This window comes from Typopeltis vanoorti, chromosome 6 (assembly GCF_054136105.1).
Source record: "Typopeltis vanoorti isolate ZY-2024b chromosome 6, IOZ_Tvanoo_1.0, whole genome shotgun sequence".
NCBI lineage: Eukaryota > Metazoa > Arthropoda > Arachnida > Uropygi > Thelyphonidae > Typopeltis > Typopeltis vanoorti.
In genome coordinates, this window is record NC_143554.1 from 6,863,415 (window position 1) to 6,882,767 (window position 19,353).

Here is a 19,353-nt window from a genome sequence, read left to right on the forward strand (position 1 = left end):
GTAAAAAATGTGTAAAATATACACAGTAATTTTTAATAAAACTTTTATATTAGCAGATATAAAAAGTTTTATATAGCAGCTATTGTAAAAATATATATAGTGACTAACTAAGCTTATTTGCATACTAGCTAAACATATAGAAAATTATTAAATATTACACATTTCTAAATGTTCAACATCTGCATTTCACTGAAAATAATAAAGGTGCTGTGCATTGTATCATTGTGTACCCGATATTAAAAAAAAAAAAAAAAAAAACCACTATATATTATATATCCCCTGCCCTACAAGAAATTTTTATCACTGGACCTTGATTAAAAATCGAAACATTTAAGTATCTGGGGTAAGAAACTGTGATGTCAGCTACTGCAGAGTGATGATGATGCTATATGCAAAAGAAAGACAGAAGATGGTGGTCATATTTCTGTGCCACTCATTCATCATCTCTCTCACTCTTTCTCACAATAATGCATTAATCAAAATGGCTAAATGATATGGCAAAACAAGGTCTCAAAAACTTCATTTTAAATCAACACATAAAACTCATTACATCAAAACTTCCTATCTAGCAGGGCCATGTATTGGTGTTGAAGATTATTCCACATAAACTTTTGTATATCTACCTAAAAAAAGAGAGGAAAATAAACAAGTAATTTGTATACTGACAGTTTAGTACAATTCTAATACTTATTAATGATGACAAGTTTCTCAGGAGGGAGAAGTTGACTGCCTGTGCTTTGATGATGACATAACATATTTCCAAAAAATAAAAAGGGAGAGTTTGATGATGGAGTATTGCTTATAGTACATTCCAATCAAGAATTATGTTGGCTGAGTGGTCAGTGTATCCACTCTCCAGTCAAAAGGCTATGGTTTTGAATCTCGCTTTAGGCATGGATGTTTGTGATTGTTTGTGAAAATACTAGTAGTGGGCAGTATATGGCATTGTAGATGATGTGGTTTGCTGTAGTTGGGAGATTGAGTGGTGGAGATGGAGAGTTGTAGATTAGGTGCCCTTCCTCAATATAATAATATAATATAATTATATTAATTATATAATTAATTAACATCAATAATAATAATTATATTATTATTATTATTATATAATTATATTGTACTTATATTACAGCATCCTTAATTGAAAAAAATGAGTATTTATGTAAACACAAAAATACCCATGTTTGTGCCGAGATAGGACTATGGAGAGACAAGTAATGAAATTATGATAAAAAATTTTTTTCAAATGTTTTGGAGGCTACGGAAAAAATGCTTAAAAATGGAGGAAAGAGTACTGCAAAAATACTCTTTTACAGTACTCTTGAAGGTAGAAAAAACTATCAGCTTGAAATTGCCAGAGTGGTTAGCGTATCCAGTCACCAGCCGAAAGGCTGCAGGTTCGAATCCCACTGTGGGCATGGATGTTTGTGATTGTCTGTGAAAATACTAGTGCTATGTAGTGGTTGGCATTAGATGGCGTTGGTGTAGATAATGAAGGTAGTTGCAGTTTGTTATAGTTGGTGGAGACAGAGAGTTGTAGAGAAGGTGTCCTCCCTTAATGAGTCATTGGACTCCCTGGAGGTGTTAGGTAATAATAATCAGTGGAAAGGCAGATGGAGTAGATGATATTTGACCAGAAATCTCAAATACAGAGGTTTAAAAGTTATGCAGTGGTCATACGCATAATTCAGAAGGTTGAATTCCAAAAGACTGGAGTAGAGAATTACAGAGGAATTTCTTTACTTACATGTTCCAGGTAGGATTTATTCAAGCATACTTGAGCAGAGGCTAAGAAGAACTGTGGAAGACAAACTTGAGAACAAGCTGGGTTAAGGCCTAATAGATGTGGTCAAGACCAGATTTTCACTTTACAACATACAATTGAGAAATCATTGGAATATTACCAGGATCTGTACTTGTAAGATTTTGTTACTAATCGTAGACAACTGAGCACTCTTGTGAATTGTATCAGCAATTATCACTATAGAATCACTCAGTCCGTGGCCCTTTGAATGTCAAAACTATGTTCACTTCTACCAAACTGATTCAGAACTTCTAACTTCATCTCTGAAGAACTGGATTTCCAAGACATTTTGTTCACTTGGTTTTTATTCACATTCTTCTTTTCACTTGTAGTGTCCTTCGTTTATCTCTTGCTAGACCTAGCTCAAAGGGCACAAAAGTTATTTACAGGTAGAGTCACAAATAATGCATAGACAAATAAGGCAGTAGGGACACAAAATGAATGCTCAGCCACAGAATAAAATGAATGGGAGTAGAAAACAAGGCACATGTGCAGAAGCTTCAATACCTTGTAAAGGAAACATGATCCTTTCCTTATGTACCACAATAATGAACCACACATATGTAAAAACACAAATACCGAGAGCTGCCCATATTTAAACCGTAAGTCAGCTGTTAGAACTGTAGGAAGTACAGAAAGATTGTTCGATATTAAATTGGGTATGAGACAAGGGTTCGTATTATCTCCACTGATATTTTTCATCTATATGGATCATATTATGAAGGAATTGTGACATTAAACTTGATATCAAAATTAGAGATGTTAGTCTGAGCTCTTTACTCTATGCAGATGACATTGATCTCCTAAGCACATCCAGTGCCTGTCTCTAGAATTCTCTAACTAAACTGAATAACAGCTGTAACAAATTTGGCATGAAAAATGCAAATTTTTCATGCTAAATGAAAAATACCAAATTATGAAAATAGGCAGGAACATAGAAAACTTCACCTACATTCTCAATGAGGAACCTATAGAACAAGTAAAATATTTCAGCTATTTAAGCACAGTTTTTAGTGAAGATGACTTATTAAATATGGAAATGGACAACAGAATAAACGAAGATGGTATGGTGGAGAGCCAGTGGAATAAATTTATATAGAATAAGAAAGAAATAGACAAACACTAAACTAGCAGCATATAGGACAGTGTTCAAACCAGATTTAAGTAATGGATTAAGTAATGATTTCACTAAAGTCTTAAGTGAAAGAAAAAACATAGTTTTTTAGAAGCTGAGGATGCAATGGTTGTGATGTGTTTATGCCAGGAGAGGCTTGATGTCAGGATAACTCCAAGAAGAGTAATCTCATCTTGTCTGGAAATTTGAGTGTTGTCAAAAATAATACTGGGAGAAAATGGTTCTTTTTTTTTTGTGACAAATAAGACAGAACTACGTTTTATTAGTATTGAAACTGAGGTTATCTGAACCCTAATGGGGGGAGGGGGAATGGCGTGAAGAACAGAATTAAGGGCAGCGGCAGTTGATGTTCTGCAGGTTGAGGTAAGTTGTGTAGAGTAAGGTTTATCACATGAAAGGGAAGAGTGTGCAATGTGCTGTTATCTGCAGAACTGTGTATTGGGTTGGAGGTCAACTGAAGTAGGTCACTGATATATAGAAGGAAGAGAGTTGGTGAGAGAACAGAACCTTGTGGAACTCTGGCATTAGTGGAATGGAGAAGATAAGAAACCATCCACCATTTACAGATAGTGTGCATCCAGACAGAAAGCTTTTCAAAGAAAGCTTTTAAGTCCCGAGGCAGATCAAATGATGGAAGTTTGTTTAGTAAGCCTTTGTGCCAGACCCAGTCAAAAGCTTTGGAGATATCAAGTGCAACCACTTGAGATTCACCAAACTTCTCCATGGCATTTGTCCAGAGATGGGTGATATATGTGAGATTCAAATACAGTAACTGGATCAGAGGCCAGCTAGGTGATGAAGGAATATGCAAGGAATCAGCACTGTCCCTGACCTGGTTGTCTATTTGAGTCCCAACAAATGTATGTTTCCTAATTAGTGGAAGGAGAGCAAGATAATTCCAATATAGAAGGATGGAGGTAGGACTGATGCAGCAAATAACTGACCAATCAGTATCTCTGGTGTGGTCATTAAAGTTTTGAATCAGAAAACTGATTAGGACTGCACCCAAAAGTAAGTAGACAAAACTAAGATCTCTATAGAGGGCAGCTGAGTTTGTTATAGGCAGATCTTGCATTAGCAATCTGCTCAATAACAGAGTGATAGTAGAGGTAGATATGGAAAATGAATATGTGAGACTTCTGGATTTTGTCAAGGTATTTTACAGGATTCCACACAGGAGGCTGTTATCCTTTCCTTAGGCTGATTCTTGCTTTCACTAGATCCAGATAAATGCTCCATCCAAATAACTGAAATAATTCTTAATGGAGTCCAACCAAAAGCCCAGACAACTACCTAAACCTGGTTTTCTAACAAGTGGTGGTGATATCAGAAGTGACTTTACAGAATCCAGCATCCTACTCAATCCATAAAGCAAAATGCACAGCAGCTGGAAAAAAAAAAAAAAAAAAAAAAAAAAAAAAACAGCCAATCCAAATCTGACTTCAAAAGAGCCAAATGCAACAAACCTGACTCTGGCTCAAATGGCAGTCTGGTCCCTCACATAGTTCATTGGGCACAACTCCCTGTTATTTTCATTACCCATAGATAAGCCAACATCATTCTTCTCCTCCAACTCCTGTATTGATGATGGTCAATACAAAATATCATCAGCACTACCAAGAACTACATCCAGCATGCCTCATTTGAGCCTTTTATCAAAAAGGCATTAGAAGATTATAAGAATAATGCTTGGATACCATCTCAGATTCTGAACAAATACTCATCCTATGTTATCTTTACAATTTCTCATACTCATCTGGAATCTACCCTTCAATATGGAAACTAGCAAATATCCAATGAATTCCAAAGAAAGGAAACAAAAATCCAGCAATTCAACTATTGTCCCAATGCAGTCACCTCAATCACCATTACATGCACCTCCCATTTCTCCTACACCCAACACACAGGATCATAGCAAAACCATTCCCATTCCATATATTAAGGCTGCATCAGAAAAAATAGCCAAGATTCTTTGCATATATGATCTCCATAACACTTTCAAACCCTTCATTTCAACTAACTACTTTTATATGTTCTCCTAAAGATCGACTACATACTCTTGAACATTCAGGAGTGTATAAACTTCCTTGTGCCTGCAAATTAGTCTACTTTGGACAGACTGATAGATCAGTTAACATATGTCTCTAAAAACATAAAAAAATTACATCCAAGATCATCTGTATGGTAAGTTGGGATTGGCAGACCATGCTCTCAATACTCCTTCACATAGGATCATAAGGAGAAAAATATATTTATTACATAGAAGTTGTTACAGATCTGAGAAGCTATTCTTAGAATCATCTATAAGGCACTCTTTCTCAACAAGAATGGTTGGATTAACTTACCAAAGATCTAGGAGACTTTTAAGACCTAATTAACTTTGTAGTAGACTCATAGTGGGTGTCATGTAAGGACATTCAGGTGTCAGTTACAATTTAATTGTTTCTACAATTGTTACTTGGTTTAGTGCTGTGCCTGTCAGTTTCATTGTGGTCTGATGATGCTGGATAAAAAACCAGTGAAATATTAGTAAGTTTAATAAATGTATATTTTCTTCTTGGTGTTAGTTACACAATTAAGCATGATACATTATACTGGATTTATTGGACCATGATTTTGATAAACATTTATACATAATCATCGACAAGTTTCGCCAGCTGGGGTCAGTCTAGCTTTTTCAAGACGAGAAAGATTATACTAACATTAAATGCTAAAACAAAAGAATGCAGTAACGACTTAAAAATCAGTTAAACAAATTGAAGAGCATGCGTGACATCAAATGCATAAAGCGTGAAGACTTAGTCATTGTTATTAAACTGCGTTTTATAATTTTTCGTGTAATTGAGTTCTGCTAAACATAATTAATTTATTAATAAATAAATTCATAAACTTAATAAATTCCTTATGTTTAGCAGAACATAAGTTTATGAATTTATTAATAAATAAATTCATAAACTTAATAAATTCCTTATGTTTAGCAGAACTCAATTACGTGAAAAATTATAAAACACAATTTAATAACAATGACTAAGTCTCCACGCTTTATGCTTTTGATGTCACGCGTGCTCTTCAATTTGTTTAACTGATTTTAAGTCGTTACTGCATTATTTTGTTTTAGCATTTAATGTTAGTAAAACCTCTGAATCTCATCTTGAAAAAGCCAGAGAGACCTCAGCTGGCGAAACTTGCCAACGATTATGTATATGTGTTTATCAAAATCATGGTCCAATAAATCCAATATAATGTATCATATTTAGTGAAAAGGACCAAATATTAACTATCAAAAATACACAATTAAGCTTTATTATGGATACTGGCTTATTAATCTAATTAGCTAAATAAATTTAGTTAGTTAATTATTAACTTTATAAGTCTTATCTCCACTAAACAACATGAGTATTCCAAAATATTAATTCAGAGGAGAAGAGCTGATGAATATAATCTTCAGTTTGATGAATGGGAAGAAAAGGTATGTTCTGAGAGAAGCTTACCAATTGGCACTGGATTTTTACACATGAACATGGAGGGGTTATTCATGTAATCATATAATAGTAGAAGGAGTAAGTACTAAGCTCCACTGATGGAAGTGGTATAAACTTTTTTCACTGAAAGTTATATATAACTTTTTCAAACACTCTCCTGTTGCTTGGAGAGTAATGAATATTCAGGCAATGAATGCATTTAAGAAGCAAATTGTGACAGTCACAGTGATATTTAACTAAACCTCTTAAACTGTCTTGTGATTCTGTTAAGATCTATTAATAATAATAACACATGTAACACAAAATAAGTTTCATAATATATTAAAGTGAACATGTCCTCAGGTGATAAAACAAATCTAAAATTTCTTTTAAAGCTGAAAGCTACATGCTCTTATTTCAAATAATTTAATCATCCATAATTATTTTACACCAATTAAACCAAAGAATAAAAAAAAAGTTATCATAATCAGTTTCCTATTATGTACCTTCAAGGGGTGTTCAGGCCAGGCACTGTGACAGCACCACATGAAATTTAGGTTATTATTAATCTCCCGACAACAACTTTCCTCCAAATTAGTCTATTACTTGTCAGCACTCCAATATTGTCACAGCTAACATTTTATTCTTCTAAGGCACTTCTGACTGAAACAATCTGCCACATAAACAGTCTGTTTATGTGGCCAAACCACCTGAGATTAGCTTTGCTCACACATTCTTGAATGCTAAAAATGTCAAGTTTTTCTAATATCATCATATTTATTATGATTCTGCCATCTGTGCATTCCCATAATTTCCCTCAGAACTCCCATATCTGTGGTCTCTGATCTTTGATTAAGTGCTTGATAATTTCCAAAATTGCAATCTTGGAGGGGGTCATGTAAAAACAACAATAATAAATCGCTGAACTATTTCACTTATTCTATAGGTTCTCCATTAAATAATTCTCAAAAAAAAAACATGTATTTAAAATTTAAGTTATTAAAAGAGTTGAGAGAGCATATAAAATTACAAAGCTTTGGCACAAATTGTTCTCATGCAGCACTATTAAGACAGAAGCTATGCACAAGTGACAGTAAAATCACCTTTTATCAGAACTTTTAATTAAAGATTTTACTAACCTGATCCCTGATATACACTAACTGTTCAAAACACAGTGAACTTTAGATTAATAAGTAAGCTATAATTAATGGGAAGGAAAAAAGAACCTAAAAAGGTCAAACTAGGCAATGAAAATTGCTAAAATGAACAATAATGCATATCCATTATTATTTCACACCAACTTGGCAAAACACACACACACACACACACACACACACACACACACACACACACACACACACACACACACACACACACACACACACACACACACAATAATTCCTCAATGAGAAGCTGAAAAACTGAAGATACAAGCACATACTGTACCAGATGTCAAACTAATCCATTAACGGACAGTTAATTGAAGGTTCGTTCATTTGTAGGTGGGATAATTGCAAGATTATTGTATTTACTGTGTGTGTGTGTGTGTGTGTGTGTGTGTGTGTGTGTGTGTGTGTGTGTGTGTGTGTGTGTGTGTGTGTGTGTGTGTGTGTGTGTGTGTGTGTGTGTCAAACTTCAAAGTGAAATTTGGGAAACATCTGGAATACAAAATAACCTGTATTCAAGAGCATAAGTTTTTCGGGAAGTGCACTCTGCAAAGACTTTTAAAGTAGTGTATATCTTATATTCTTTCTTTATTAGTTTTATTAAGGATTTGACTGGCCTGATAGCTATTTTGAACTACTGGCTCATATCAGAGCACCATCCTGGTCTGTAATGAGAAACAGTAGCATGAAGCAACCATCAGGACATCTAAAACCATCATCAAAAGAAGCACTAATGAAGGTGAATATATATATTCTTTTGCAAAAAAATGTGTGTATATTTTAAATAGCATGAAAGAGTGCTGTAAAAGGAGTTAGAGATGATAAAGGTGACATGAAAATGGGAGAAAAAGATATCCTTGAAGTATGGAGTAATTACTTTGAAAAACTGCTAAATGAAACAAGCAGTGATGAGAGCACAGTGGTAAAAAACACTGACCAGGCATGCAGTCAGGAACACATATACATACTTGAAGTAGAAAAAGCCATCAAAGGCTTGAAATGTGGAAAGGCAGCAGGAGTAGATGATATTCGACCAGAAATGCTGAAGTATGGTGGTATAAGAGTCTTGCAGTGGCTGCACTGCATAGTTTAGAATGCCTGGACAGAGGGACGAATTCCGGATGATTGGAGTAGAGCTCTCGTAGTACACACATATAAAAAGGGAAATAAAACTGAATGTGAGAATTACAGAGGTATATCCCTACTGAGTGTTCCTTAAGATATATGCAAGTATACTTGAGAAATGGTTGAGAAGACTTGTGGAAGAAAAGCTTGGTGAAGAACAAGCTGGATTCAGGTCAAATAGAGGCTGTCAGGATCAGATCTTCACTTTACGACAAATAGTGGAGAAATCATGGGAATATAACAAAGATCTGTATTTAAGTTTTGTCGATTTGGAAAAGGCATATGACAAGATGCCAAGAGAGAAGCTATTCAATACGCTGCAGTTATATGCTGTCAATGGGGCATTATATCAAGCAATACTAAGTCTTTATTTGAGTTGTAAGTCAGCAATTAGAATTGAAGGAAGTACAGGAAGATGGTCTAATGTTAAATCTGGTGTGAGACAAGGATGTACATTATCCCCCCTGTTATTCATTATCTATATGGATCACATTGGAGATGTTAATGTCAGCTCTTTGCTTTATGCGGACGATGTTATATTTCTAAATAAATCTGCTACAAGTATGCAAGATTCTCTGACTAAATTGAATAACTGTTGTAATAGATATGGTATGAAGGTCAGCAATAAAAAGACAAAGACAATGAAAATAGGCAGAATCACTGAAAATGTCAACTGTGTGTGAATGGAGAACCTGTGGAACAAGTAAAACATTTCAGCATAGGCACGTTTTTTAGTGAAGATGGTAAATTAAATATAGAAATAGACTACAGAATCAACAAAGCTGGTATGGTAGGAAGTCAACTGAATAAATTCATATGGAATAAGAGAGAAATTAGTTGGAGCACTAAATTAGCTGTATACATGACAGTGTTCAAACCAGTTTTAACTTATGGATCTGAGAGCTGGGTCAGAAGTAAAACACTTGAACAAAGACTAGAGACCGCAGATACGAGAGTTCTGAGAAAGATTATAGGTGTGAACAGATGGCATCAATGGCAATATCTTATTAAAAATGAGGATATTAGGAAAGAACTTGACATTGCCAGCATCCAGATCCAGGAATGCGTTAGCAGAGCTAATCTCAAGGTGGTATGGTCATTTAAACAGAATGGGCGAGGAAAGATTAGCAAAACAAGTGTTCTCTGCCAGGTTGGCAGGAAAACGACTCAGAGGAAGACCAAGATATAGGTGGATTGATACGGTACAAAGTGCCTTAGACAATAGAAATATAAGATCTGATAATGTTGAAGTCTTGACAAGTAACAGACTGATTTGGAGGAAAATTGTAGATAGGAAGTTAGTAATGATGTAAATTTTTCATGTAGTACTATCATATCCTGTACACCTTGAGGGAGCATGGCAGGAATTGATGAGGATGATACCACATATAATACTCTACATATGCTCATATTTCATAAGTTTTGATCATCATCAAATTCCTGACATATACCCTCAAGGGTGTATATTCTTTCAAATTAACCTGTTATCTGTCAACATTCCAATATTATCAGATATTATATTTCTGCCTTTTAAGGCACTTTTTACTGTATCAATCCACCTAGATCTTGGTCTTTCTCTATGTCTTTTTTTCCTGAAATCGTGTCAAAGAACACTTGTTTTGCTAATCTTTTCTCTTCCATTCTGTTCAAGTGGCTATACCATCTGGAATTAGCTCTGTTAATAATGACAAGTTCTTTCCTAATATCCTCGTTTTTAATTGAAGGTTCGTTCGTTTGTAGGTGGGATAATTGCAAGTTATTGCATTTACTGTGTGTGTCAAACTTCAAAGTGGAATTTGGGAAACATCTGGAATACAAAACCTGTATTCAAGAGCATAAGTTTTTCGGGAAGTGCATTACTCTGCAAAGACTTTTAAAGTAGTGTATATCTTATATTCTTCCTTTATTAGTTTTATTAAGGATTTGACTGGCCTGATAGCTATTTTGAACTACTGGCTCATTACAGAGCACCAGCCTGGTCTGTAATGAGAAACAATAGCATGAAGCAACCATCAGGACATCTAAAACCATCATCAAAAGAAGGCACTAATGATGGTGAATATATATATTCTTTTGCAAAAAAATGTGTTTATTTTAAACAGTATGATACCACATACAATACTCTACATATGCTCATATTTCATAAGTTTTGATCATTATCAAATTCCTGACATATACCCTCAAGGGTGTATAATTTTCTTTCAAATTAACCTGTTATCTGTCAACATTCCAATATGATCAGATATTATATTTCTGTCTTTTAAGGGACTTTTTACTGTATCTATCCACCTAGATCTTGCTCTTTCTCTAGGTCTTTTTTTCCTGAAATCCTGTCAAAGAACACTTGTTTTGCTAATCTTTTCTCTCCCATTCTGTTCAAGTGGCTATACCATCTGGAATTAGCTCTGTTAATAATGGCAAGTTCTTTCCTAATATCCTAATTTTTAATATGGCACTGCCACTGATTCCAATTATTTAGTCTTCTAATATTTCTCAGGACTCTCATATCTGTGATCTTCAATCAAGAGTTTTATTTCTAACCCAGCTATAAGATCAGTAAGTTAAAATTGGTTTGAACACTCTTTTGTATACAGCCAGTTCTGTGTTTGTATTACTGGACTATTGAGTTATTGTGCTATTTGGACTAATAGATTATTGTGCACATATCGGGTAACTGGGTTTTCATGGTAATGAAGATATGTTAGGAAGGATCCAGAGAAGATTCACAAAGGTGGTAAGTAGTCTTTGGAATGTGGAGTACGAAGACAGATTGAAAGAATATAAAGTGAAAAGCCTCGTGAATAGGAGGATGAGAGAAGGTTATGACTGGGACATATAAACAAGCCAGGAATTATCATCAGGTTAATATGGAAGAAATGTTTCATAGAATGGGAAAGAGGGTAGAATAAGAGGCCATCCCTGGAAATTGTATAAGAAGGGTGTGAACAGAGGAAGTTCTTTGTATGGAGAATGGTTGGTGAGTGGAATGCATTGCCTCAATGTGTTGTGAATGTAGACACACTAAATTAGTTTAATGCATAGTTGAATGAGCTTTGTGTGTGATAGTGCGTACCTGCCATGATAAGTCTCTTACTCCATGGAGGTCAGATGTTAATAATAATTATAGTAAATAATAATCTCTCTCTTATTCAATATAAATTTATTCAGTTGACTTCCTACCATACTAGCTTTGCTAATTCTGCTGTCAATTTCCAAACTTAATTTTTCATCTTCACTAACAATTGTACCTAAATAGCTCAAATGTTTTACTTGTTCTACAGGTTCTCCATTCACGATGAGGTTAATGTTTTTTATGTTTCTGCCTATTTTGATATCTTTGTCTTTTTAATGCTGATTTTCATACCAAATTAATTACTTATTGAATATAGACAGGGAATCCTGCAGATTTGTAGGATTCAGAAGTATAACATAATCTGCATAAAGTAAAATCTGAGATTAACATCTACAATTTCGTTATCAGGTTTAATACCACTTTTCTTCATGTGATCCATATCTGTACTGCTATTCCTCATCTATATGGATCACATGAAGAAAAGTGGTATTAAACCTGATAACTAAATTATAGATGTTAATCTCAGGTTTTTCTTGCCTCACATCTGATTTAACATGAATCTATCTTCCCGTAAATCCTTCAATTCTAATTGCCGATTTACAACTCAAATAAAGACTAAATATTGCTTGATATAACGTCCCATTTACAATATATAACTGGATCATTTTGAACAGCTTTCTCTTGGCACCTTGTCAGATGCCTTTTTGAAATCTACAAAACTTAAATACAGATCCTTATTAGATTTCAATGATTTCTCAACTATTTGTCTTAAAGTGAATATCTGATCCTGACAACCTCTATTTGACCTGACTCACCTTGTTCTTCTCCACAATTTTTCTTACTGTTTCTCAAGTATAGTTGCATAAATCTTATCTGCAACACTCAGTACAGAAATTCCTTTGTGATTCGTGAATTCAGTTTTATTTCCCTTTTTCATGATGGGTATTATGAGATCTCTACTGCAATCATTCAGAATTTGACCCTCCGACCTGACCATCCAAATTATGCAGTGCAGCCACTGTAAAACTCTAATGTCTGAATCTATTTGAGTATTTCTGGTTAAATAGCATTCTCCAGCTTCCCCTTCCACATTTCTGGTTTTTAATGACTTTTTTCCACTTCAAGTATGGATATACAGGGTGTTCGGGATAAATTTGACATATTTATAATTAATTATATTTTTCCGTAAGTTACATGTATTAACACACACTTCTCTTCATTTAAAAGTTTGGACCCTTCTTCATTCATATACAAGATGTCAGAAAGGATGGATAGCTGGAACCCACCTGAATCATGGAAGAGAATAACTTGTATCATGGTGATTCGTGCCCGCCATCAAAATAAGGATATTACGACTGCTGCCCAATGCTCCCTGAATACAGTAAAAACAATCAGGCATGAACTAGAGACTTGCAATGGTGACTACGAGGATGTAGCAAGAAGAAAGATCCCTAGCAGACGATCTGATTGCGTTCGTACAGCAGAATTCCTCGCAAATCTGCAGGAACAGGTGTTGAAGAACCCTGGCATTGGAATTCGGGCTTTGTTCGTGGAGTTGCTAACTGTAGTCAAGCCCTGGATAACAAGGGTAGCCAATGGTAGGCCGTATGTATGGCAGCAGGATTCGGCCCCTTGCCAAACCTCTGGGAAAAGTCAAAAATGGTTGTCTGAAAATTTCTACGACTTCACCAGTCCAAATGTTTGGCCTCCAAACTCCCCAGACCTTAACCCCATGGATTATTTTGTATGGGGCGCAGTTGAAAAAGACACCAATCGCACTTCCAGTAATACAAAAGCCCAGTTAATGGATAAAATTAAAACAGTTTTTGCGGCCCTTCCCAGGGAGACTGTAGCATCAGCTTGTTCGAGGTTCCGAAGCAGAATTGAAGCTGTGATCGATGCTAATGGTGGTTATTTTGAGTAAATCTTGTTGATAGTATTGTAATTAACTCTGCCTGTAATGTTTTTTTGTCAATTCATTAAATTTAATAGATACAAAGAAGATTTTCTTTTTCCTTACGAAACTGTCAAATTTATCCCGAACACCCTGTATATTCCTGACTGCATTGCTGTTGAGTGTTTTCTACCAACACATTGTCATCACTGCTTCTTTCATTTAGCAATCTCTCGAAGTAATTACTCCAGACATCTTTATCTTCATTTTTCATGTCACCTTTATCATCTCTGATTTCTTTTACCTTACTCTTTCCTCTATTTCTGAGCTTTTTTCAGTAGACTCCAAAATATTTTACCACTTTCCTGATATTTATTTTCTATGTTCTTACCAAAGTCTTCCCATGACTTGTTTTGCTAGTTTTACACATTGCTGCAATTTTTTTTTTTTTTTTTTTTTTACATTTTTCTCTGTATTCTTCAAGAACACAAGCTGACTTACTTACCAGGAACTTTAAATATGCTTTCTTCTTTTCCTTGACTGCCTGTTTAATTTCCTGAGTAAACCATGAAGTTCTGATTTTTTTTATCCTTGCAGATTACCTCAGCACATGCTTCTCTGATTGAATCAATCAATGTCTTGGTCAGAGTTTGCCTAAATCTCCAAGATTTGGTTCTTATTTTTCAAACTTTTTCATTTTTTCTTCAATAATGTTTGTGTATTTGGGTCTACAGTTCACCTCTGATATCTGTTCAACTTTAATACATTTCAAAACTTTCTCGTACACCATTCTTTTCACTATGAAATTCAAATTTATCCTGCTCAATACTGATTTTTTTTTTCATACATATCTGATCCACAGATGAAGGCCACAAGACCTATAGATCATTAGTGCCATGTGTGGGCAAGAGGATTAGAAGAAAGTAAGAATCTGTTCACATTGAACAGCCTGTGGGTTGTAATCTTTGGGGAAGGCATAGTGTGGGAGACTGTTCCAAAGGACAGAAGTAAATAAAACAGGAGGCAGTGAAGCTGGTTTGGTGAGGTCCAAGATGGATTGTAAATGGGTATTGGTTAGCAGTGGCTTTTGTTTTAATGATTTTGGAGGAGAGTGAAGAAATAATAGTGGCCAATTCTGCAAAGCACTGTTCATGAACGTATCTGTAGAAGAAGTACAAGGCAGACTGAATGTCTGTGAGAGAGGGAGTGAAGTGAGGTATGTGAGAGAGGGATCATTAATTAGCTAGAATGCCCTCTTCTTGATAGAATCAAGATCTTAGAGAGGAGTTTAGTGCACCACCCCATTGGAGCAATATTCCATGGCAGGGAAGATTTTGGGCTTTGTAGAGAGTTAGCAGCTGTGAAGGTGTGAAATAGTGTCTTGTGCAAAAAAGTACACCAAGTTTTTTGGCAACTGCAGAAGCTATAGTTGAAATGTGGTTGTATTTTAATGTTTTATGGTTTGTTTTTTTTTTAAACTATATTTTGCAGCAGAATTTTTGAGATCCACAGTAAAATCGCATTTCTTTGGGTTGTGGTCCATTGTATTTGGTGAGGAAGAGTTAAATAGGAAATAGAGCATGAAGTGAGAGGTGACAGACTTGCAAACATATGGCCCACATCAGTCTCCTGTCCATACATGGCCTTGACAGTTCCCCTTACAACCACACTATTTGGTTGCAGAATTTGATGCTAGCTGATCAGGAAACCTCCAGATTCATTAATAACTGGTGCAGTCCCATGTACTAACCAGCAGCTGGTCTATAGAACCATTTTACTGCTGTACCCTCGAGTGGAGGAGGGTCCAGGTCCCCTCTAGTGAGACTGGTATGTCATTGAGGGTATCACTCTTACTGCATGTGAGAAGAGTGGGGTGGGACAGAAACTAACTCTTGTCTAGCGACTAAACATGGCTGCAAGCTGCAGCCACTTCAGGTCTATAATATGCAGGTAGTGGTATTTCACCAGGTGATGAGAGACATCTACCACCTAGAGGTCTAGTTGGCATTTTCTCTAACTAGAACCTGGCAAACAATGCTTTCCAGAACCCCATTTGTGGAAACAGGCTGTACTGCTGGAAGGTGAGATAACTTGACTGTAAGAGGCTATATATTGTGCATTGACAGCCCTTTAGTAGCCAAAATGGTGATTAGTTTCAATTTCAAATCCTCTGTATCACGGGAAAGCATCCCCGTCAGTGAGACTTTTCTTATTCCTTGCATCTTCTCTCCATGTGAATTTGTGAAAATTTTTATTTTGGAACATGGTGTTAGTCAAAAGTACAATTTTTTTTTAAAAAAATAATTTTCTTCAACCAGTTTAAGCATATTAAGCTCTTTTCATCTTCATTAATTATGAATTACTTACTGATACATAGTTCACCTCTGAAACAAAAATTTTAAGTTTCAGGTATGAGCAATTGTGATATTCTGGGTTTCTGGATACATTGACACCTAGACAAAGTTGAACATTCTAAACAGGGCAATGCCAGGACAACTCATGCTAAGGATTTGTATTTCTTAATCTCTTGATCACTTTTGAAACTTTATTTCAAGTTTCAAAAATGAGCATTTTTGATAATGACTGATATTTATTATTCTTTCTGTTAATTACTTTCACTGCAAAGTTATGGCACTGGTGCTATTTTCTTTATTAATAAGCTAACCATTGTAATTCAACACAAAAAAAAAAGAAAAGAAATTATTACCTGAATTTTATGTTGTCTAACAAGATGTGGTTGGAGACAAAACCTTTTAAGAATTTTATATAACTCTGTCTTTGTTTCATAAAGGTAATCATCTAAAAAAATAAAAAAATAAATAGTTTTAAGGTTAAAGGAAATTTCTATACAGTAATATATTATTACAAAAAACAACAACAGTGAAACGGGCTTCATGTTTAGTTAGCTGAAGATACCTCTTCTATTCTGATCAAAAAGTAATCTTGCCTTGCAAATCATTCACTCAACCTTAAGTCATAATACAGAATGCAGAAATACTCTAATAATAAAAAAACTAAGTTAATTTATTATTACACAATGTTTTATCAATATATATCTAAAATGCTCTAGTGAGTAAGCAATTTTTAGGCAAACAAAGCAATTGTTTTGTGCCGACCTGGTTGGCCGAGTGGTTATTGTATCTGCTCTCCAGCCAAAAGGCTGAAGGTTCAATTCCCACCATGGGCATAGATGTTTGTGATTGTCTATGAAAATACTAGTAGTGGTGGTGGGCGGTAGATGGTGTTAATGTAGTTGTGGTTGGTGGATTGAGTGGTGGAGACAAAGTTGTAGAGTAGGTGCCCTCCCTCGATGAGTCTTTGGACTCCCTGGAGGTGGTGTCAAGTAATAATAATAATAATAAGCAAAGATGTGAAAAATATGATAGCATTATGCCAGCTACATTATGTAGTATGCATTGCCTAGACATAAAATAGACATACTTAAAGCACCATCCTGGAAGGAAAGGAGAAATCAATGACATTTAATGTCATTGATCTCTCCTTTTTAAGGATTTCTCCGATTTATAAGAAACCTGTTTATAAGGATTTCTCTGATTTTAAGTAAGACTGTTTCAAACTGTTTAAGCACTTAAAAAGGGAACAATTCATTTATGCAATATGATTCAATGCAAACTTTTCAGCCTTTATCCTAGTGGTTCCCAAACTATGCACCGCAGCACCCTGGGGTGCTGTGAAATATTCTAATATTTTCACTGAAATGACACTTAGTCCACGGGGTTTAAAATCGGACCATCAATGTGTTGATGCAATGTTAGAAAGGGCATCTAACGGACATTGTACAAAACACTAACTGTTTCACTTTTAGTAATACATAGTAATACTAGATGGCACTCTATGTCAATACACTGAAGACAAAATTTGGTAGCATGGAACTAACTGACTTTTAGATATCCATAAAAGGTGAATATTCGCTGCTAAATGGTAAAGCTGAGTGAATCTTAATTCCATTTGCAGCGTCATATTTGTGCAAAGCTGTATTTTCGGCAGTTGCTGTGATAAAAAGCAAGTATCGTGCAAAAATCAACATGGAACAGGAAATGAGGATAGCTGTGGCCAGTTTGATTCCAAGATTTGAGAAGATGTGCAGTGAACAATAGGCTCACCTGTTCCACTAATTACAATTTATTTATTAAATGATTTGATTGTTCAAAATATGTACTTATTTAATACTTTTTACATAAATTGTTTGTGAATTTGAAATTCGTGTTTCATTTATTTTTTTCCAACTTAACCAACCTAACCACACACCAATTGCACACTGCAACTGTTAGATAGGCCTATGTTCTGACTTTGGGTGCCATGAACCAAAAAAGTTTGGGAACTACTACTTTATCCTATATCAACCTATATCACGATCATCTTTAAAAGTAGAAAATGAAAATGATGGTTCTTTGGTTGACTTTATGCCGCCAATAAAAATTTTAGATTTTCAACATTAAATCTTACACATGTGAAAAATTGCAAGGCCGACAGCACATCTTAATCATGTGTGGGCAAGCGGATATAGAAAAACATGAAACATTTTGATTACCCAGAAGTTTGGAATCATAGCTTTTGAGGGAAAAAACTAGATGTTTAGACCTTTATACTAAGATTATCATCATGAATACACACACACACACACACACACACACACACACACACACACACACACACACACACACACACACACACACACAAAGTTACATCAAAAAACAGAGATGACTGCTCTGGTCAACTGTTGATCCTAGCCCTACCTCTGATGAGGAAAAGCAAGAGAGAAAGAGCAAAAATTAAATAATGGAAGTAATAATTAAACACTCTTTTTTAATATTTTTTATCCATGAAAGTTTGGTTTGGTCAATCTATATTATTGTTATTATTATATAATATCGTTAAACCTATATTGTCGTTATTACTAACACCAGACCTTCATGGAGTCAAGAGACTCCTCATGACATCATTTAATATATCTGCATTCACCACAATGTCCGGCATCACATTCCACACACACCAACCCCTCTCTCCAAGCAAAGAACCTGTTCCTTATGCCTCTGCTCTCTTATACAGCTTCCAGCAATGTCCCTTCAAGGCTTATACAACTGAACCCGAATCTTTCTATTTCTGCAGTTAAGGTCCTCCGCATCATTGCATTATCTGATGCGACAACCTCACAACTCATGCAATGTGACCTTTGAACTTCAAATCCTTGTCCATAACTACTACAAGGTCTCTTGTCTCAACTTCCTCCAAAATTTCCCTACCAAGTGTATATTTTGGATCCCATTCCTACCTATCAAATTTCAGAACCTTACACTTTGCAACAGTTTGATACTGTTGTAAAGTGTAAGGTTCAATTTATTCTGTTCAATTCCTCCTTTAAGACCACAACATCTACTTGTTTCCCCATCATTCTCCAAGATGTGTCTGAAATAAAAATCTACTAATGCCTTTTATTTCCTATAGGGAATAGGCAAGATTGTTTTAGCCTTATCTAACTTTTGGGGAGTGGGGTCAGCTTAATCTCTGCCAGTAGCCAATGAGAGATGGCTGGCTCAAGACTATCACTAATTATAAACAACACCCAATGGAGAGAGAGAGAAAGAGAGAGAAATGCCATCTTGTGGTCCCTAACCCCAACAGTATATTACTTGTTAGAAATAGTATGGAATCTATGATAAATTTTCTGGGAGAAAAA

The 19,353-nt window shown here is 35.2% G+C and overlaps 1 protein-coding gene across 2 annotated transcripts in view; it reads right to left on the reverse strand.

The window, feature by feature from the left end:
• Window positions 1-490: 490 nt before the first annotated feature.
• Window positions 491-19,353, reverse strand: part of LOC150105264 (tRNA-queuosine alpha-mannosyltransferase) — a 241,757-nt gene continuing 222,894 nt past the window's right edge. For both annotated transcript variants that reach the window (XM_090394659.1, XM_090394660.1), the window contains 2 exons: window positions 16,363-16,454; window positions 491-623 (listed from right to left, as the gene is read on the reverse strand). In XM_090394659.1, coding sequence (XP_090250785.1) covers window positions 552-623; window positions 16,363-16,454 — 164 coding nt within the window. In that variant the 3' untranslated portion in view covers window positions 491-551. The remainder of the gene's footprint in view (window positions 624-16,362; window positions 16,455-19,353) is intronic.